The 23,035-nt window shown below is 41.0% G+C and overlaps 1 protein-coding gene across 1 annotated transcript in view; it reads right to left on the reverse strand.

Moving 5' to 3' along the window:
* The window catches only part of LOC108153855 (neuroligin-4, Y-linked), an 86,775-nt gene that overhangs the window by 16,979 nt on the left and 46,761 nt on the right, over window positions 1-23,035 (reverse strand). The window contains exons 3-4 of the mRNA XM_017283954.2: window positions 21,399-22,442; window positions 14,048-14,211 (exon numbers count right to left, since the gene is read on the reverse strand). Of these exons, the coding sequence (XP_017139443.1) occupies window positions 14,048-14,211; window positions 21,399-22,126 (892 nt within the window). The 5' untranslated portion in view covers window positions 22,127-22,442. The remainder of the gene's footprint in view (window positions 1-14,047; window positions 14,212-21,398; window positions 22,443-23,035) is intronic.

The raw sequence follows: 23,035 nt of genomic DNA on the forward strand, positions 1-23,035 counted from the left end.
GCTCTTACCTTTTTCTGCTCTATTTTTTTTTTTACCTTTTTTTTTCACCTATCGAGTCTCCACTGTCTGTGTTTTTACCTTTTTGCTGCCACAGGTTTTTTTCACACAATTTAAAGTGTTTGTCCAACATATACTATTCTCCGTTTCTGCCTCTGCCTCTGCCTTTTGCCCTTTGCCTTCTCCTTCAATTTATTTTGTTGTTTCATTTTGGATTTTTATCGATTTAATAAATTGCAGAGTTGCTCTTTGCTCCCCTTTTTTTTTCTGTGTGTCTTCAATTTAAGGTTCAGTGCGCTTTTTGTTGAGAACAGAAGAGTTTTTGGTTTTTGCTGCAGTTTTTGGTGGAGTTTTGCAGGTGACACAGTTTTCACAGTCACGTAGCCTTCCATCATCCTTTTTTATGGCCATCATTTTTCAGCACTTGGTAGTACATTTTTCGGATGCTTTTAATGCATCAGAAAATCGCAAACTACGGAAATATTGATTTCTCCTGAATTGAAACTTTTTTTCGCTCCTGAATCGAAACTGTTTTGACGTTTATTTCATATATTTATTTTTTTAATCAAGATTTTTGTGATGGAAAATGTATTTTCAGTTGTTTCTATTATTAGTTTTGCCCAAGTTCTAAAATTTTTATTTTATTTTTTATCTTTTTTTTAAATATATTTTTGCTCTTTTTTTTATATATGATTTTGATTTTTCTCTTCTTTTATTTATTTTCTTTAATTTTTCTCCCTTTTTGTGTATTTTTTTCTTCATTTTTCCATTCATTTTTTTCCATCCTTTTCTTTCTTTTTTTTTAATATTGTTTTGAAAGGTTTTTGTTCTGTTTTTTGTCCAACTTTTGACTTTTGGCGGCCACTTTTTTGGCTTTACTATATTTTTAGCTTTTCGGTGGCTCAGGGGTCAGGGGTCAGAGGTCGCGGGGATTAAGTGACGCTCTAAGATTAACAGTGAAAACATCTTTCGGGGGCTTCAACTTTTTGCGGCAATTGAATTATTCATCAGACAAGACCATAAATGGAGCGGAGTGGGGGGTTTCCAAATGGGAATTTCTGGTTGAACAGGAAAATGGTTTTACTCGGAAAATTCTGCACCGAAAAGTCAATTGAAATAGCAATTAAACTTTTTTGCGGTCTGTAGTTTTATTTTTTTTTTCCACTTGATTTTTCTTCTAGTATTTTTCTAAGAAATGAATGAATGAAAGATTGTGCATTTGCCTGAAGGAGTAGGCCTGAATGAAGAAGTGGCAGAAAGTCATTCAAAAGTCGTAGAACTTTTCCCCAAAACTTCAACTTTTGGCCACATTCCAAGTGTGGAAATGTTACAGTAATTCCCCGCTACATGAGCCATCTAATCGTCAGGTTAATCTGGTGTCGGTTCCGATAAGGTTAAGGTATGGCACGTACTTGGGGAGTATATTAGTTGGAAATGCCAGAGCCAGGGAGCGATGAAAATTATGATTTTCGTCATGGAAAATGCCGGTAAAGACTCATAAATAAGTACCCGGCCATAGACTCCATCCACTCCATCCACTCGCTTACACTCTCACTCTCTCTTCGGTACATAAAAGCTTATAAAAGAAATATGAATGAAGGAGAGAAGAGTGGAAAGAGTGGGGAAAGAGTATGAAGTTATCACGGGGACTCCTTTACGCACATTGCAGGCCATAAATTACAAAGTACTTGGCCCTCCGACCACGCCCACGACCATCCTCCCGCCCTTTGGCAAAAAACTCAATTTACATTCATTGTACAGTCACACACATGCGTATATGGGCTGCTTGCTTGCTTGCTTCCTGACTGATAAGCCCACAAAGTGAATGCGGGAAAAATGCCAAATGAAAATGGGAAATCTCCCCTCTCCCCTCCATCCACACAACGGCAACAACGAGGCGGAAAAGTCAAAAGGGAATAAAAGGCATCGCCAGCGTCACGCCAGGCGAAGTGTGAAGAAAAAATTGTTGCATTAAATTAGGCGCCACAACAACAAAAAGTTGAGGCAAGAACGAAGCTTGGAGATACCCTTGCCGATGCATCATTCCAGGTGAAAGATGGATAGATGGATGGATAAATAAGTAGATAGATAGATGGATGATCGAATGAGCAGTATTTGTTATCTCTTTCTGGGGTTTAGTTCTTTAAAGGAATATGGAACTAATATCTGAAACTATTTTGAGAATTTTTGGATGGTTTTTGCATAAGAAAAAGTTCCTCTTTTACCTTCGATTCAGCTTTAAAAGATACGTCTTTTGGGGATACGATAATTAACTTATAGAAAAACCACTCATTTTTCTGTATTTAAAATTTCTGTTGATTTTTGGTTGGGAAATACAAAAGTTTTACTTGGAAATTTTTGTCTTGGAAACCATATTTTTTCTTATAGAAACTATTTAATTTACAATAGCATACAGAATTTAAGCAGTTTTTGAAATAAGATGAAATTGATATGATTTAAATATTTTAAAAATATTTTAAAATTTTTAAAAATTTTTTAGGACATTTTTGATTATAGACTGTTAAAAATAGATTAAAAAGTATTTAAAAAAAAATCGGTTTTATACAAAAATTTGTGTGCTTTTCATTGATTTATTTAGGAATAAATTCTTTCAGATTATGAATATATGATATATGATATATCATCAGATATTGGAGGGCTTTTCACCATGTACCATAGAAAAATAGTGATGTTCATGGCTATATAGACCATATTTATAGGTCTCCTCAAGAGATCTTCTATATTTATAAGTCTGCCCAAGATATGGCTACTTTATTCCATTGCCAAGTCCCCATACCCATCTTGGAAGTGCATAAAGAGCATCAGTAGCAGGCAGCGAGCAGCCAGCAGCAGAACTTTACGATGCGTCACTTGTGTGTGCCCCAATGCCTCATGCCACATTTAAAGGCCGATAAATCATTAAAAGAAACATTAAAAACCATAGAAAGTGGAAAGCAACGAAGAAAGGCGAGTGGAAATGCAAATGGAAAATGTTTTCAAGCAACTTTGCTTGATTTTTCCTTTCGTTTCGTTTCGTTTTCTTTTTATAACCCACAAAATACGATTTTTATTGCAATTTTGGCAGGCATCTGGCACTTCATAAAAATGTAAAATATTATGATGCCTGAGGACACACACACTCAGCAGTCGCTCATCCTGCTTTCTCTATGAAAAGGTGCCTAAATTTGTAGCCTTTTGCAGATTTTCTTGGAAAGTGTTTGAAAAGTGTCGGCAAAAGATGGAAACAAAGGATTTCGAAGGCGGAAATACCTGTTAACCAAAGGAAAAGTCGAGTCTCCACCTCAGAACCCCCACAATAAATCGCCACAGACACACCAAATGGAGCACTGCTCCTCCGTGGGGGTGCCACTTAATCTTAATGCATTCCACCGCTTAAATCCATGCATCAGCTTAACCCGAGGCTTAACCCGAAGTCAGTGGCAGGGCCACGTGGCCACGTGGAGTGTGTGTGCATTTTAACGAAACCAATATTTGCGGCAGACACCTGGAGAGTCCTAAAAAAAGGACAGAAAAGGAATCGGGAATGGTGGTTCTGGTCTGCTGCCCCCCCTGTCCGCCCCGCACCCCCAGAATGTTGTTGCAAATTGAAATATGCAATTTGTCGTGGGAGATTTTGTGTGGCTTTGCCACTGACTGTAGCTGCTGGCTACCTCCTTGGGTCCTGCCAGTCCGCAGCAGTGGCTTTTTCCACCGTTTTTCCGCATTTTCCATTTCGTATTATCGTTTAACAACATTATGTCAGCGTTCAGGCGTGGAAATGCTTAAGAAAATTGCAAAAAGAAGTGGGAAAAAAGTCCCAAATCGAAGACCTTAATAGTTTTTCGCATTTTTGCTGGGAGCAGCTGCAATTTATGGCTGCCACAGACACACACACACACAAATAATTGCAATTCCAGTTACATTTTTGTGGCAGCTACAGGGCGTCTCATAAATGTATCTTACAAAGTTCCCAAAGGGAGAGAGAGGGAGAGCGTACACCAGGGCGTATGCATAATGTGGCACTATTTTTATGCTGCATTTTAACGAGCGACAGTCGAAGGAGGGGCAGGGAGGATATAATTGATGGCCTGCACATGGCAGGAGGAGGAGGAGGAGCCTCATCAATAACTAAACGTATGACGTATGCGTTATAAACAAATAAGAGCAAGAGATGCCGTTCATTCATCCTCTAGGACATCATCAATATCCGCCTAGATATCATCGAAAATTGTCAAAATATTAATGGCCATCAAGTATAGTTCTTCGGGGTCGTCGGGGTCCACTGGGTCCACTGGGTCTTCTGCGTCTTGTAGCAAATTTATGTCTATTGCTGCCAACAACTATTCCAAGTATTTTTTTGTGTGCTGCTGCTTTTTCTTGGTTTTTCTTGATTGATAAATTTACTTTTACTGCCTGTCGGCATACCTCTGCTGCTCTCACTGTCACTCCCTCTCTCTCTCTCTCTCTCTTCTTACGGCTTCGTTAGTAAATTATGGCCACTTCCGTCGTTTTTTTCTGCCGAAGCTGTCATATGTTGTGTATTAGTGTCTGCCAAAAGTAGATATCTGTGTGTATCTGTGTGTATCTTCACTTTTGTGTTGTGTTGTGTTGGCCATTGCCGAAAGAGAAAACAAATTGACGCAAGTCGTGTGTAATTTATAATGAAATATTATATACGCTCGTTTTGGCAGTTAGGCAGTCAAGTGTACTCTGAAGGTAATAAATGACAATGTTTGGCGGGGCTTCCTCTCGCAAAGTATCCCAAGTATCTTTGTATCCGTGTCTCTGTGTGTATCTGTGTTTGTAAGCAATTTAAGGACATGAGCCTACCGAAATCTTGAAGGCTTTTGACAGTTGATTTTGATTATCCAATCGATTAGACATGGAGTTTCTTGGAAAAGTAAGCTTTGTGGCTTTTAGGAATGGGAATAGCATTTTCTGGGAAAAAATAGACAACTCTTGAGAAAGGTGTGACAAATGGCAGGGTGATTAAATGGAAGTGAAAACTCTATTAATGAACGGAACACAGAGGCAGCCCCTTTTAAGCAGATCGACAGGCGAGAATGACAGCTGTAAATGTGGTTGCTTTGCAGAGAGTAAACAATTTGGGCAACGAGTCTCAGTTTTTGTTCCTATTCCTTCATTATCCCCCTACAGGCAGAACGATACGCGACCATCACCCTCCTTAGAAAGAACGAGAGAGCAATACAACAAAAGTAAATGCTGTTGTTTTTGCTTGTTACGAACGATCATAGCAGAAACATTCTCAGAGAGTAAACGATGAGTAATGCAAGCGCAAAGTAACACGTTCGTACGAAGAGAGAACCACTTCCATTTCGACGAACAAAACCGAACAATAATTCTGCTCCGAACACGACCATCCACAGCCGAACACAGCAAATTCGCCTGCGGTTGCCCTGCTTATCAGCAGAAACGATCAGCACATGATGCAATTATACAAGGTGGTCTCGTCGGCAAAAGTTAGTCCCTTAACGTATGCTAGCAATAAGTGCGAGTGAAGGGCACATAGTATAGTGAGTGTGAGTGAGACGGTATATGTTGATGTTGATTAACCCTTAACAGGCCCGTGGGTTTTAAAATTTTAAAATAAAATGATTTTACTGATATATTAATATTTAAATTTTATGCAGCCATTAATAATTTTTCTTCAACATTTTTAGTTATATTAAAATGTTCTTTTACATAATATATAAAGATTACTTCTAATTCTGTGGTATTTTTTTTTATATGCTTTTTATAATTTTGTTGTTGTCGGGACATAAGGGTTAAGAATATATCAAAGAATTCGTCCGTGAACAACCTTCATCATCAACAAGCAAGCATGCACTGACGATAAGGGACAACCCGAACGAACTTCGGCTCCCGACGAGACCACCTTGTATAATTGCATCATGGATCAGCAGATCAGCCGCGGCCGCAGCAGCCAATGTTAAATGCAAAAACAATTTTTCATCGCTTTCTTTGCGGCCGTCGCTGCTTTGCCTTTCGAGGCGTGCACAGGCTTGCAGGGCAGTAAAATGCGTCATCAAGTAGGATATTTGTTGGTTTATTCAAGGGGGAATTTGTCTATCAGTTGCGCCATGAGTTATGACATGTTTGTACTGCATCAGACGTGATTAAAAATGCATGGCAGAGGCAGAGCATAGCCTTTATCAAGTATTTGTTTAAGAATTAGTGCCTCAATCATAAAGATACTTCCTTCTTTGTATGTCTTGAGTGATTGACAGCAATTTTCAGCCGTAAATCATACGTTGATATGTAGGACCCATTAAACCAGTTGGCAATCCTATATTTATAATGCCTTTTATCGACCATAAAATGGTCTGTGCGCGTGTGTGTGTTCACCTTCGTTTGATTGCCCGCCAAACTATCAAAATGCAATTTTGTTTGCACTTAAAAGCCAAGATTATTATGCATGCAGAAGGCAGAAGGCAGGAGCCAGGAGCCGCCAGAGTACAAGGATTCTTTGGGGAGGGGGACACGGGTCTCTGATTTTTGTGTGTGTCTACAACTGGGATCTGGGGGATCTAATGCACTCGTAGCATGCAAAATAGCAGTCAGTAACGCCCTGTAATTAGACTGTGACACGCTAAGTGCACAAACACAAACACAGCCACGGGCCGGGGCAAAAAATAGAAAGGAAATAAACGTATCTTAAGGAGGAAATGCTTCAAGTGCATGCAATGAGACGATCCGTGCCTCAGTATTATATTTGTTTTTTTCCAGGCATTTTCATTCCATTTCAATTTGCACACCACACATTTTTCCACCTCTCAACAAGAAAGTACGAGCCACAAAATGGTTTTGCCTTTTGGCTAATTCCGCCACGGAAGGTCCAGTATATGGCCAATTATGAACTTTGACTTATCAATTTCTTGGAAAAAGTCCTCCCACACACACACACACACACACAAAGGACACACACATTTAATGCGCAATTTAAATTCAATGCCTCGAATCCATTTGCTTTACTAGATGTCCGTCTGTCCTGTGTCCGTGTCCTGTGTGCCGGCCTGCAGGACACACACTTGGCGAGGGTCAAGTGGCCATTGAAAAGGTGAACTCTCTCGCCACGACCGCTTTTTCCCAGGGATGTGACAAATTTTTGATGCATATTTTATATGCCCCGGTCTGTGGGCTTTCCAAAGGCATCTGCAAAGGCCTTCAACGGACGGGGTGTGGGTGGGGGGCGGGAGGGTTTTTGATAAAACAAAAATACATATTTCAGAGGAGGGTTCTTTCTGGGCTGGTTTAAAAATAAACGCCTTTCTCGCTTTAAAAGCACAATTTTCTGTGTCAATATTGGAATATTTAAATTTGCATAAAAAAAGGAAATATCAACAGAAACAAAGGCAGGGAATCGGCACTGTGTTCGGCGACTGGGAAGAGCGGGGGCGGGAACGGCAGCGGGGAACGGGCTTAAGTGGTCTTTGAGATATTATTAGAAATGTCTGGGTAGGAAGACGCATTGGTGGGGGATATTGTTTCGCAGCTTAGGGGATCAAAATACTCGCATCATAAATTGTGTCAAAGAAGGTCTGTTTTCGATAGAGATCGAAGGAGCAAGTAAGTGCCTGTAGTCGAATTTTAGAAAAATCCAACAACAAGATTGGTCTAGAATGAGATAATTATGGGTTTCTTCAAATATTTATCGGCTCTAGGTTAGATATCGCTGGACAGAAATTGGTATCGGTTATCGGATTACTGGTCATCAGACAGTTATCGATTTTTTATAGATTATCAAAAATCTATTGACGGAATTTCTATAGATTTTTTGGCTATTCTGGAGCTATCAGTTTTGATATAGTTATCGATTATCAGAAAGTTATCGTTTAGCAGACTATCGATTCTTAATATAGATACAATTTCGAACATCGGGGAACAACTATACCGATATAAATCGGTTATCGTACATCAATATCGATAAGTAACATAGATATAATTTCAACAGATACATTTTTATTGGTTATAATTTATCAACTACATATTTATTGTTCATCGAATTTCTATCGATAACTTATCGATAGGTAATATATTTATAATTTCAATAGAGTTATTGTATCCACTGTCAGACACATATTTATAGGTTATAGTTTATGAAATATACATGTATTTCAACACAATTATCGAACAATGTCTTTTATTGATCAATAATTCGGATTATGTGCCACAAGGACCATAATGTCATTCCTTAATTAATCGATAACCTCACAGAATATATCTTCCCTTTCGATAATCTTCCTTGATATCCTTTAGGATGTACCCCTAGCCAAAAAAGAGTATCCCCCTCGTATGTCGTATGTCCCGAAATATGGAAAAATATCAAAAGTGCCATGCAACATTGTTTTACGAGCAGAGTGGCCGAGGCAGAGGCAGAGGCAGAGGCAGGCGGGTGGAGGTGGAGGCGGTAGCTGGATGAGGAATGTCAGACGCACACTTGCAACAACAAAAACACTGAGGCAAACAAATACACATCCAAATCCACCCACACTCATACACGAGGGGGGGGGGGAGGAGAGACTTTGCTTTTCATACATATTTTGTAGATTTATTGATAGTACTCCCACATTCACTTCCACATCCACACACGCAAACAGACAAACAGACGCACACATGTGGGGGGTGGGGAGGGGAGGGGTGCTCACACACAGATACACACAATCAACATAAACGCTTTCTGTTAAAGTCAATATGTAGTCAAGCGCTTCGTTTATAACACAAAAAAAAAGTTGACAAAAGTTTCCGACATTCTCCTTCTTTTTTTCCTGCCTCTCGGCCTGGGAAAACCATTCTTTTTTTTCCAGAGTATTTATGGGGTTGCCATCGTCACTCAATCGCTCTGAAGGTACGCTCTAGGAGTAGTTGTTGTTGTTGTTTCGGGATCCCAAAAGCCTAGGAAATTGCAATCGCAAGCAGCAAATACAATCAGGCAACACACAAAACGCAGACGCACAAACACAGATACAGATACAGAGACATCCCCCAGAACGAACGGGAGAAGAGAGTGAAAAGAATGGAGGGATTTGATGTATGGAAAAGCCCTTAATGGGATATGATTTGTGCAGCAACAAAGATGGAAAGAAAAAGTGGGCTCTAAGACCATAACTAATTGGAAAGTGATTGGAATAGGAGTTTAAACTAGAAGAAAAAAACGAAGGGAACGAAAGGGGAAGGGCTTCAAAAGCAGAAGGGATCTGCAGATGGTAAAATGTGGGAAAAGGGAGGGGCCTGGAGGGTCTCTGCTCTAGATTCTTATCAAAGCTTCAAAAAAGATTAGAGCCCAAAGTATCTCTAAATGGAAATCTGATATCTAGGCCAAAAAATTATGATTTTTTGTGGCCCCCTGTGGCTTTCATTTGAAATTCATTTAGTTTGCATTTAAATTGCTTTTTTAATTAGTGGCTTGGACTAAAAAGTTTTACGCTTGTTTATGAATGGCTGGAAGATGAATCAAATGGGGATTAGAAAAGTGCAAGGGGAGGGGCTCTTCGGAGGGGCCATTGACATTGAATCCAATGAATGTTTAAGGATTTCCCCTATGCAAATGCGGGGGAAATAATAAATGTAATTTTCGTCGTTGTGGCATAAGAAAATGAGCAAGGAACGTCTTGGATTTGTTACCCCCAAAACAAACAGACGACAAATGCAGTTGGGGAAAAGTTTTCCCCCCCACCCAGTCACCAGACAAAGTAAAAAGTTTGCTTGATTTTCTTTTCCTGCTTTCCTTTTTGTTGTACAATTTTCTTTTGCTATTTTTTTTTCGTTTCGTTTTCTGTGTTAATTTTGGCTGTGGCTTCGGTTCCGTGCTGTTATTTTTAGCAATTCATATACATAGCTCTTGTATTGCCCGTAAGAGAGAGAAAGGGAGAGGGAGGGAGAGGGGGAGAGTGTGGGAGAGATGGAAAAACTGGCGAAGAAAACTCCATTTCCGTGTGTGACCAGAAACACGCGCCATGTCAGCTCTCTGGAATCGATTTCCGTTTCCGCTTTTGTTTTTTTTTGTGTGGGGGGCAGCTGCGTGTTGAAAGCGGCACATCAATTCCCTGGCACCCAAACCTCATTAATAATGTATTTTTGGGGTGGCGGAAAATTTTGGAAATTGCGAAATTTCATGAATGAAAGAGTTGTGTAAGCGATCGAGGAGCCAGGCTCCCTCTTCTACCAGGTGTGTCCTTTCCGTAGAAGAGGGTGTCCATGAAGCTTCATGGACTCGGCTTTTGTAGGGTGTAGAGATGCCTGAAGCCCCAGTAAAGGAACCGAAGGGATACTGACTGAGGACACAGGGTATATTCATAGAGCGCTCTAGTGTTTGTGTCAAAGGTCAGGCAATGTAAATTTATCAATTGGTCAATGGCCAGACAATGAACGAATGAATGACTGACTGAATGAATGTCCTACTCATAATCTCCTTCGCATAATGCCCCATTAAGTGACGCTCAAGGAAGTTAATCACATGGAAATGCCTAAAGATTAGAAATTATGGCATTCATTTTGCACCCACCAAATCCTTGGATTTCGAGTCGTTTCTCATTTCGGGGGCCAGACAACAGCAAAAGTCAGTTAAGCACAAAATATGGCCGGCATTCAAACAAGGCCGATAGACAGAAACTTGAGATCTACACACGACTGGGCGGAACGGACCTGGGGAAGGGGGATGGTCGTGGCCCCCTGAAAAGCGGCAAATCATGCTTAATGTGGCATTTGTGTGTTTCGAGGTCCAGGGACTTGAAAGAAATGCCAACGAAAGAGGCTGAAAAATGAAATAAAATAAAACGAAGGCCAAGGGCAGAGAGAAGAAGGCGAATAAAAACCCACACAGTGGCAGCCAAGAAAGGACTTCATTCGGAGCAAAAGATGATATAAATTTTATTGTCATGTCCAAGTAGATTAAACTATAGCCGGCATGTCCGGCCAATCCTCTGGCAGTTGCCCCAAAAAGTAGGCTACACAAAAGGCGCACGAGATTTATGTGTGTGTGTAAAGATAGAGCCTTTCATTAGGAGAAGGGCGGAGGGAGAGGCGGGAACACACCTTCGCCTGGCCTGGCCTTCAGGGATTCCTTAGGTACATCTCGGGGCCGCTTATCTGGCAGTTCACTTCGAATAAATAATGATTTATTGCATCTCTTTTTTTTTTTTTGGTTTCTTTTCGGGTCCCTGTCCAACAGAGGCTCATTAACTTAAACTGTCAAAAATTTACATATTTTTTTGGGGTTTTTCCTTAGCCAAAAGATTTATTATGAAATGTTCAAGGACTTCAAGGACAGAGCTCCTTTCTGCTGCTTTCTTTCTAGAGGCTGCTTATCCAATTATCAAAACCAGACATTTAATTTTCCCTTTCGCTCGACCCACAAATTGCTCGTTCAATTAGCCACCGCCCCAGACGCCCTTGAGGATAAAGATACACATATATATGTATCTCTGGCACAATCTTCAATTCAATTTGGGACCTTAGAGTATCTCAAGTTTTATGCTCGAAACAATTTATCATAATTTCTTTTTGAGAGTACAAAAAAGATGAAAACTCTTGCAATTTCAGCAAAAGTTGTGGCTTCTTTTTTGGGGGGAGGCACCTTAATATTTTCGGGGCATCTGCCATCGAAAGACAAATTGCAGGTAACATTTTAAGTCTCTTTTATAGGTATTTTTGTATGCCCTAAAGAGGCCAGAAGAGAGGGTGGCAATGCATCGATATATAGGGGAGTATGTCCCTCTTTTTGATGGTAAAAAAAAACAGTGAAAGATCGGATATTTGGGGTGCAAAATGGGCTTGAAAATAGGCTTTGAAATTATATTAAAAAAATATCAAAAATGAGTCCATATATCCCTTATTTTCCTTTGCATTTAAAGGGTATATTTGCTTCGACTTTCAAGCCTGATTTTCATTCATTTTTCATATTTTTCAGGCACAGATGACAGCCAATGGAAATGTATCTAATTGGAGGACAACAAAAACCAATCTAAGGCCCTTAAATGGTTTGAAAAAGTGCTTCAAGAATTGATTCAAAATCGAAAGAAAATTGTGAAAGGTAAGTGCGGCTTAAAGATGTTTTTCTTCTGATTATTTTTGTATATTTTCCCGAGTTTCAAATTGACCAAAAGGACACTTAATTACCAAAGTAGCCACAGAGTGAATGAGAAATTCAAGTGTATATTACGTATACGCAATGGCCTGCTGCAAGTTAATTGAAAGCCAGCGGAAAAGTCAGGCCAACTGAGGGACGAGTGTCTTGCAGAGCAAAAGGGACTAAAAACACAGACCGAATGAGGGACTAACAAACCGATGGATTGATAGACTGACTGACGGACGGACAGACAGACTGATGGACTGATGGACAGACTGATGGACGGTTGCTTCTGTGGCTGGAAACTGGCTATGGCTGGCCATCAAAATGCGGCTCTTAACGCTCGCTGATAGACAATTAAATTTACTTTCGATTCGCCTCAGCGCAGTAGTTTTTCTTCTGCTTTTCTGACAGGTGGCACAGCGGCAGCGGCATCAGCGGAGAATGGGAGAGCGGGAGAGCGGGAGAGCGACTGCTCCTGATGGGTTTCCATTAACAGTAAACGCGTTTTCCGCTCCTCATTCCCTAGTTTCGAGTTTTAATTAAAATGTAATTTACTTCCCTGTCGAACGGAAGAGTGAGGGAGAGGGAGGGAGGGAGAGCCAGTCCCGTTTGCACATTTTCCAGAGGCCAAACGGCTGTCGGACACACGGATTGAAGGATTGAATGACTGACGGCTGGACAGAGGCATTTGGATCCATGATTGAACTGAATTTTTCTATATAAATTGGTGGCGGAGAACTGGACTTTGACTGATTTTTCAACCCTTTTCAACCCGTTATTTTAAGAACTCTAAAACGCACAACTCTTCAGAAATCAAAGGGCCGCCCTGGGGGGCAGTAGTTCTCAAGAGTTTGGCAATTTGCAAATTGTTTGCAAGTGGTGGGGAAATATTCATTGAAAATGGTTGCGATTTTGTACAAGAATTTAACACATGAATTTCCTACAGGGTACAGTTAAAATTGTATATTTAAATCTGAAATTTGATTTAAATTTAAAATTTGTAAGGCAGTATTTTACAAAATTATTACGGTTTTGGTTCAGTGAAATAATACATAAAATATTTTAGAAGTCCAAACAAAATTTTTTTTTTTATAATTTGAATTAATATTTTGTATTCAAAATTTTTGTATGAAAATTTTTTGACTTAAACTAAAATTTTAAATGTATTAAGGCTATAAAAAATTGTATTAAATGTATTAATAATATAAAAAAAATGATTAATTTAAATTACATTTTTAAATGTATTAAAACTAAAAAAAAAATGTTGTTTGTTGCAGAATTTATCAAGTATTTTGTGCCTTATTTTTTTATATTTATCTTTGAAAATTAACAACATTTTGAACACTCTCATTGCATCATTATGTTTATTGCTCTCTCTCCCAGTGTGGCTTAGCCGTAAAGATGATGTTTGTTTATTTCTTTACAACCCAAAAAATCAAATAATCTGCCTCAAAAAGTGGCAAATGCTTGGGGATTCACACCAGCAAAAACCCAGACATACATTTTTTTTTTTAGCCAATTTGCATTATGAATCCCTCCGCAGGACCTTCTTTGCAGCTAAGCAAATGCCCTTTTCTTCTGTGTGTGTGTGTGAGTGTGAAATTTGAAAAATGACAAAGCATTTGTTCCAGCAGAAGGGAAAGCCAGAGAAAAAAAAAGTGAAAACCCAAGCGAAATTTTTAAAAAACTTCGGCCCTTAGATGACCCTTTTTCGCTCTGGCGCTTGGCCCGAGGGATTAACGTGGAGAAAAGCCAACGAAAAATGGAAACGCGTTAGCCCCCCTCACCCACTGCCACTGTCTGGCAGCGTCTGCCAATTTATTCAAATGCCTGGCAAAGTGCTAAATAAACAAGACTCTTGTGCTGTCATTTTTCTTGGTTTTAGGGCGAAAGACGGAGAGAGAGGGAGGCCCAGGAGGCCGAAAAATTATAGGATACTTGGGCGTTCCTCCGTTCACTCACCTTGTATGGGCACATAAATATTTAGATAAAGACAATCCTCTGATTGATCCTGCAGATACGGCAGCAAACGCTTCAGATACTCCAGACGTCCCTTGGGCATTCGATCCAGCGTTGCCGTCTCGTTGTGGATGTCCGGCAGACGTTGCGGGCAAACGGGACTGAATCTGAAATATACAAAAAGAGAAAATAGAGAAATTGTGAAAGCAGTCTATGGATTGTCAAAGAAAGTTCTTAAACAGGGACAATTTGGTTCTAGAAGAACTTTGGACGATATTTATTTGATAAATTCGATGAATGCATTTAATTTTTATTATTTTTCCTCTTTCTTTCCCAGTGTGGCTTGGCAGTAAACTATAGATAGCCATACAAAAATCATTTTGGATGTTTAAAAATATTTTTATTATTATTATTTTATTTAATTTTTAATAAAAAATAAATCTAAAAAAATATATAAAAAATTAATAAAAATAATTTTCTTCTCTCTTTTTGTGGCCTTCTCTCCCTCTCCCAGTGTGGCTTAGCTGCCTTAGAAATAATATTTTCACATTTCTAGGGCACCATTTCTCCATATTTATGGTACATTTTTTCCAGTGTAATACTTTTGCTTGTTGTTTCAAAAAGGTCTTACCCTCGAAGAAACTTTTTCGTTAAATAGGCTTATTTTTATGCCCGGCCTCGAATGTCGATATAGATAGATTAATTTGCTTCAAATTGTGTAATCTTTTTGGAGCATTTTCTGGAGTGAAGAAAAAGAGTGCAAAGAGGGGGAGGAAAACTCTGGGGAAACTCCGGAGAGTACGGGTCAACGACTAACGTCAACTTTTGTGATTGTCTTTTGGCCATAAGAACTTTTTGATTTAGGGACAAAAGCAAAAAACAAAAAAACAAAATGTTTGTGTTTTAATTTGTTTTCTTTTTGGTTTTCCTTCTTTTTTTTCCCCATTTGCTGGGTGTTTTCCGCCCTTTTATGAAGCTTATTTTCGATTGGTTTTCGATTTGGTTTTGTTCCTCTCCCTCTTCCTCTCCCTCCCTTTTCTCTGCTTCTATCCTTTTCTGTGTGCATTTTGTGTGCAATTTTGCTGATGTTTCCCTCTGTTTTCAATCCCCAAAATGCAATGTCCAGGAGATGCCTTCAAGCATTTCCCCTCCTTCTAGGGTGGGAAGGGAATCCCTGGCCTGGCCTTGTTATTATTTGTTTTTAATCTGATCTATGTGGGATGGTCCTTCGCAAAGCAGGAATTTCTGTGGAGTTTCTTTTGAAATTTGGTCCTTGATTGCCAGATTTTGTGGCTCTCTATCCCCAGATTTCTTTGCCATTAAATTGTGGGCGTTAACCCATTAACTGCTGGCTCTGAAGGACTCTCTCCCTCTCTCCTCCCTCCCTCCCAGGGAGGCTGTCATAAAGCGAAAATCAATAGCAATGGAAAATCTGTTCGCCTTTTTCCTATCTGCCGCGAAAACCCCCCCGAAAGCGGAAAATGCATTAACATTAATGACATGGCGAAAATGAAAATCAGAATTTATTTTATTTAATTTCCTTCAAGTGTATTTTTGGCTGTGGCCCTTTTTTTTATCGGTTATTGCTGTTTTTCTTTGTTTTTTTCCAAGAGGATTTTGCGCTCTTTTACAGTGTGGCTTAGCTACCGACTGGGTCAATGGGTGATTGTGATTCCTCCCCCCCCCAATCATCCCGTTTTAATGGACGCTTGTGGTCGTCGCGGTGGCCCCGTTGCGATATTGCCATAATAATCATTAATTTAATGGCTAAACAATAAGGCAGGTAATAAAAGTTTCATTTTCGGGGGCTCTCTGGCTATAAGTATATTTTTTCCCTCTCTCTCTCTCTAGCGCGGAAAATGGGTGACAGTATCGCACAGAGAAAATATTAAAAATAATGAAAGTGAAAAGTTTTTATGCCAGAGAGAGGGGGAGAGTCAAGTGATGTCTCGGAATCCCTGCCTGCCCCTGAATGTGTGTATCTCTGGTTTCATGCCACCTCTTCTGTGGCCTGTTGCCTGTTTTGGCGCCATAAAAGTCACATTTTGCACATTTTTAATGTGCTCTGCCGGGAGCCAAACGAATTGTGTGTACACTTCTCAAGTGATCTTGTTTATGCCACTTTGCAACCGCTGAACTTTTCCAGATAACACCGCATGGGGAATGGGGCATTGGAGACAGGTGTGGGGGCAGGGGAGGGAGGTGCAAATGGCAATTAAGGTCATTGGGGGTTGCGTGGGGTTGCGGGAGGGGTGCCCCAAACGGACAGACACTAAAAAACTTGATAATTACTGGCGTTCGTTTTATGGGGGCCAGGAGCAGGCGAATAATCATCGAATGAATGGCTGCGGAAGATCCCTGGAAGCCAATTCCAAGACGAAAAGAGTCATTCCGATGCGTTTTAGTACACTTTCTGTTGGTCGGGGAAAAGTTTTTACTAGTTTTTGGGGTTTCATTATCGAGAGAGAGAAGGAGGGTAGGAGGAAGAGAGAGAGAGGGGTGTAGTTTTTTGATGGAAAGCTTCTCGAAGGAGTTTTGGTCAGATCAGACGTTGGAAACGCCTGAAAATTAACGAAATTTTGCAGACTAAATATTTCTGATAGCAACTGATAGCTCTCTCTCCCAGTGTGGCTTAGCGAGATTTTTGAGAGTTTTTGTGATTATTCGACCCTGAATGACAGAGAAGGAATGTTTCTATAGACATTTTCTTTCTCTTTTCCTCCATCGCTCAAATTTTCACTCTCCCAGTGTGGCTTAGCACTCGTTTTTGGGATTTTTTTTGGGATTATTCAAAAATTATTGATAGAGAAGGAATATTTCCATAGACCTTTTCTTTCTCTTTTCCTCCATCGCTCATATTTTCACTCTCCCAGTGTGGCTTAGCACTCGTTTTTGAGATTTTTTTGGGATTATTCGAAAATAAATGATAGAGAAGGAATATTTCTATCGCTATATTTTTCACCATCTCTTTTTCCCTCCATCCCGCACATTTTCTCTCTCTTCTTCTCTCTCCCAGTGTGGCTTAGCAGTAAATTATGCTATTTTTCGTCTGTTAATAAAAGGAATGGCATCTATTGTTTCATTTTCACTACATGTTCCTCTCTTTTACTCCCCCCCTCTCCCTCTCTCTCCCATTGCAGCTTAGCAGCAAAGAAAATGCAAAAATATGGATGGATTTTTGTGAGTTTCATTAAAAATTCAAAGAGGAAATCATTCAGATTGAAGTTCTGCCGAATATTTACCATTCTGGCAGGTCCTGCCACTGGCCCTGCTCCTGCCTCGTCCGGTGGCATCTGCTGTGCTGCTGTTTGCCTGATCATTTGCCACAAAACAGATATCTGTGGGGCTTTGGGTGGGCAAACAATTTGTGTGACCCTGACCGAAAGTCCTTCTGCTTCTGCTTCAGCATACAGCAAACAAGGTCCTGCCACACACACATCTCATAAGCGGAGCGGTGGGGAGAGGAGTGGAGGGGAGCGGAGGGGAATACATGCAATTTAGGAATTCACCAAACAAAACGTAAACGCCAAACGATGTTGGTCCGAATTTTGTGTACATTTCGGAGTGGAAGCCAAGGCTAATCTGCATTCAGTGGAACGAGGCATGGGGCATGGGGCATGCGGCACGAGGCATGACCATGGGCCAAGGACCATCTCTCTGTGTGGCGTTTTCGTGGCTTGAACACATCAAACAAAAGCATAATCTCAGCGAAGCAGAAAAGTACACGCATCCCAGAGACTTCAATGGGTGTCCAGCAGTGGCTGCCACCGGGGGGAGTGGCAGAGTGGCAGCCATAAAATTATAAGCGACATTGCGGCCACCGTGAAGCAAAATAGATTAATTTTACCTGTGGGCAATGTCCTCTCGTCATCTCCCTCTCTCTCTCTCTCTCTTTCACCCTCTCTGTCTGTGGCACACACACAAATTAGATTGGTGGCAGACACACCACCATGCCACACCATGCCACACCATGCCACACCCCCCCCCGTAAAGCTTTTGCTTCTTGGCCGCAATTTCAAATTAAATTAAATCCAATTTAAAATGAATTTTCGCAATTTCATTTAAAAAGCGCGGGGCAACAGTTTGTCGAAGCAGCAACAGCCAGCAGCAGCAGCAGCGTCTCAGGCAATTTATGCGTACTTGCCACAGCCCCCACCTCCACCTGCCACCTTTTAGAGACATGCCCTTGCCACCTTTTAGGCGCCCTCTGTGGTCTGCCCGCCCTGCCAGGCTCTCGAGTCTCAAATTGGAATTAACGTTTTTAATGATGGCAGCAGAGAGGCAGCATCAGCAATCTACCTGCCACTTGCCACTTGCCACAGGAGCTGCTGGGCCGCCTTCCTTCTTCTGCTGTAAAAAAGGGATGTCCCCTGCCTCCTTCTGCTGCAAAATGGAGGATGCCCTCTGCCTCCTGCCGCTTGCAGCCACTCCTCAAGTGCTGCCTTGTTGCACGCACATTTTTTGAAGGTCTTTTCATTAATGCGCTTTTATTTTCCTGTTTTCTTATTAGGAAAATCGTTAACTTGAGTTTTTCTCCACTTGGCGCTTTTCTTCTTTATTAAAACTTTGGCGTCATGCATAAAACTCTCGCTCCACGCTCTCGTCGCACCTCGGTTGACGGTTTATGGCGTTTTTTACACTTGGTTTATGAGGCACGAAAGCCGAGACGGCTCTAGAGATTTTGTGGCCTGGTCAGAAGGTGGCCGGCAACTCCTGGCCCGTGTCGTGGCCTCTAATCCGCTTGTTTTTCATAATCCTGACGCCAACAAAAAGGCTTTAATGGGTACCAGGGGGTATATTAGCGGTGTGGCTATGATTGTAAGAGCCAGAAGGACGGGAATTCGAAGACAGAAAGTGTATTAGGTTTTTGATTCTCTTCTAGCTCTTGCTTTTTCCCAGTGTGGCTTAGCCGTTGAGGCAGAAATGTTCTCTGTGTAGTGCGAAGGAGAGGGAGAGACGGAAAGCAGAGTGCGTGCTATTAAAGAGAAGATGGAGGAATTTTGGGGGTTCAGCGGCAAAGAGTGAGGAATGTCGTAGGCTCTGAGGAAGAGCCGGGGAATGCCAGAAGGAGGTGGAGGAGGAGGCCCACCAGTCGTGGGAGAATGGAGCTCCTCTGCCGGTGACACGCGTCGCTTGTCAAAGCCCTGCCACTGCCGCTGCCCTCGGCCTTGGCGGCCTATGTGTGGACACAATTTTTTTTCCTGCGGTTGGGAAATTATTTTTGCACTGTGGTCGATGAAAAGCTGAAGGTAGTAGGCAGCCGAGTGGTTGCAGCGGCGGTTGTTGCGGCGGTGGCAAGTACGCGCCGAGTGTGTGCCACACGCATAAAGTTTTTTCGAGCTTTTTTGTGGCGCGTTGGAAAAGTTTCCCTCAAAGGGCAAACCACTGGTGGGTTTTTTTTTGGGCCATAATTCTACAAAGAAAGGGATACACAATCCTTTGTCGAAAAACTCCTTTGAAAAGACAACTTAAAAAGCGATTTCACAAATCAAGCTCCAGAGGCGAACTTTTCACTAAAAAATAAAGTTTTCAGCCTTCCAATTCCTTGAGGAATAACAGGGATACCCTTATCCCAAAAATTTATTGAAGGGAACACAAAATCTTTTCTCAGAGAGCAGAATTTTCTGGCCCACCCTCTGCTTTCACTCTGCTCTCCCTCTCTCTCTCTCTGGAGAAAGCAGGTGTCACCTCAATTAACTTTCTCATTATTGAGTCAAGGGCCCTGAAATGCGACAGACAACAATGGCATCATAATGATAATGATTTCCAGAAAAAATACCAACAAAAAACAGGAGAAAGTACAAGTCAAAGGTCAAACTGGGCTTCCGCTTGAAATATGGCATAAATTAAATATTTACGCAGTCGGCATCCGGCAGCGGCAGCCGGCATCTAATTTACAAATGCTCCCAAGTGGCAAATCATTATTCACGAAAAGATGCCCCCCACGGGACAAAGGACACGCGGACACAGAAAAAGGGTTCCTTTTTACCGGCTAATGAAAAAGGGCCACGCGAAAATCAGGAGCCCCTCCCCCGCGCCCACAAAAACCCAAATAAAATATAATTTTTCAAGTTTAACAATGCTCGCGGCGCCGCCGAACGCAGATGCTGCGCCTGCCTGCCCCATGATTCGCGCATTCCTGGCTGATGGACAGGCGGCTGTCCTGCCACGTCATCTTCACTTATTTTGGCCAGAAGGTGGGCGAGGCGGGGGGCGAGTGCCAATAAAACGGCTTGAGTAATGTTCAAGAGATTTTTCAGCGTGTCAGCGTAATAAAGTTGTCCCTGGGACACCGAAGGTCATTAGCCCTGATTGTTGCGGGTGGGAAAATGGATTTTCTTTCGAGGAAATGGATACATATCCAAAGGTCGTGGCCTGGCTAATGGCCTGCGCCGCGGAATAGACCAAATATTTTGCATTTCTTGGTGTTTTTTTTGGTTGAAAATTTATACGAAATTGGAGGAAGCCTTCAAGGAAATTATGGGACGATTGGTATTATTTTTTCGATAAATATATTTATTTTTTTATTAATATCGATAGTTCTATTTATATAGATTTTTTTGTTTCGATAACTTTTAATAGTTTTCTATAATTATATAAGATCGATAAATCGATATCAAATTTTTGAGTATATTTTTTTGGGTCGATTTTGATCGATCGAAATGTTTCGATAATTCCATAGGTATTAATTTCGATTTGTTTCGATAATTCTAATGCTATAAGATTTATGTCGACAATTCAATACATTTCCATGTGGCCATAAATGTTATATTTTCGATCAATTTTATGATTTTTTATAATTCTACAAGTAGTGATAATTCGATATCAAATTTTGTAGATCTATTTTTCGATCAATATCGATATGTTTCTATAATTCCATAAGTATGGATTTCGATAGTTCGATTAAAATGACTAATACTAAGTTTTCGATACATTTCGATATGTTTCGATAATTATAATTATTCAATACATTTTCATGTGTCGATAAATGCGATTAAATTTTATTTTTCGATAAATATTACGGGATTTCATCGATTTTGATGGTTTTATTGGTATAGATTTTCGATAAATATTTATGTTTCGCTAAGTTTCGATAATTCTATTATTCGAGAAAATATATAATATGATAAGTGGTCGATAATTCGATGGATAAGTCGATAAGAATGAATTGTTTGATATATTAAAATTTTTCAATAAATCTAAAGAGATTTTTCGATTATCCGCGATAAACCTACATTTTCTAATGCCCCAACGCACTCAAAAAAAATACCTAAGCCCTTATGCGGCTAAGGCCAAGGGTTAATGGGGTGGGGGGTGGTGGGGGTGTGTTAACCCTTATGTAGATTCGACTTACCTGTCCGCCTTTTTGACACCCGACCACATGGCCGCCGAAACGGGCGGCATGAAACGCAAATTGCCGACGGGGGGCGAGGCGTAGGGTATGCCGCGGTACGCCTCCACCGGATCCAAATGCCTGCCATCTAATTGGACAATTATCCCCGAGATGGCGCCGTTGCGTGTGTGAATGATGCGTGAGGAGAGTTGGGCGGGTAATTGATCATGATTCGTGCCACTTGCTGCACCCCCGCCGCCGCCTCCGCCGCCACCGCCGCTGGCCAGGCGGCCACTGCGGTTGTTGCCACTGTTTGAGGCACCGGCGCCAGGGCCAGAGCCAGACGAAGATGAACTGCTGCCACTGGTGCCACTGCCACTGCTGCTGCTGCTGCTCGTGGAAGAGGTGGACGATGATGAAGTAAGGGATAATGAGGGCACGGAACTGGAACTGGAACTCGAGCTGGAAGTGGAGCTGCTCCCGATCAACACGAGTCCTCCATTATTTGTTGCCGTAAGGGTGCCACGCTGGGGGGCGCTCAGGTTGCCACTGCCACTGCCACTGCCGCTGCTGTAGCTGTAGCTGCTGCCCGCCGCACGACTGCTGCCGCTCAAGAGCACTAGCATCGTCGTCATCATCAGCGACGGCCATGTCCTTGTCCTCTCGAGTTTTCTCCTCGTCCTCGATGAGGCTGCTGCTGCTGCTGCTGCTGGCGGCAGTTGTCGCTTCGAATGCAGCAACACGACCATTATTATTATTGGTCAAAAATGGCTGTTGGATTACTCTGCTTGCGTTTCCCTCTGTTGTTGTTTTACTGTAGTATATATAGGGTTTTTTATGTGCTCGCTGTTCGCTGTTCGCTGCTCTCTGTTCGCGTTGTATAATTGACCACAAGATAGCTGCTGTTTGTGGCGTGGCCTCGTTTTTTCGCTTACGCTTTCTGTACTCTTGTTTTCTGTAAAGATTTTTCCGCTCTTTCCTCTCGTGTTTTTTTTTTTTTGTATTATTATTAATTAAAACCAGCGATAAGTTTGTTTGCAACAAAAAAACGTGGCTGTTGTTGAACTGGAAAGAGAGAGGGAGACAGAAAATGGTTGGAATCAATATTTATGGCTGAAGGCAGCAAAAGTTATCGGTGACGAAATTTGCATATTAAAATTCATGCAAATAGTTTTAGTTATTCATGAGATTTCGCATGGATGCCAATGGATTCAGTTCTTAAATGGCAAAAGTTGGGCATATTTAAGGCAACGAAGGGATAATTGAGGAAAAGGGAAGGAAATAGTCGTTTTTGAGATGATTTTTCGAAGCATTGAGAAACCTTTACTTTTATTGTTTATCGATTTTTCATTGAATATATCGATAAATGGAGAATCCATCTGTGATTCAAGAATTGAGAGCTCTTTACATTAATTATGAATCGTTTACCGATTGAATACTTCGATAAATGAATAATCCATCTGCGATTTTTGCAGTGCGAGATTTATACTTTCGCGGTTTATCTATTATTGATTGAATGTATTGATAAATGGAGAATATATCAACGATTGCTGCATTGAGAACTCTTTTACTTTTATTGTTTATCGATTGCCGATTTAATATTTCGATAAAAAGATCATCTTTCTTTGAAAGAGTTGGAAATTTATATTTAATCAAGA

Source organism: Drosophila miranda, chromosome 2 (assembly GCF_003369915.1).
Source record: "Drosophila miranda strain MSH22 chromosome 2, D.miranda_PacBio2.1, whole genome shotgun sequence".
NCBI classification, from domain to species: Eukaryota; Metazoa; Arthropoda; class Insecta; order Diptera; family Drosophilidae; genus Drosophila; species Drosophila miranda.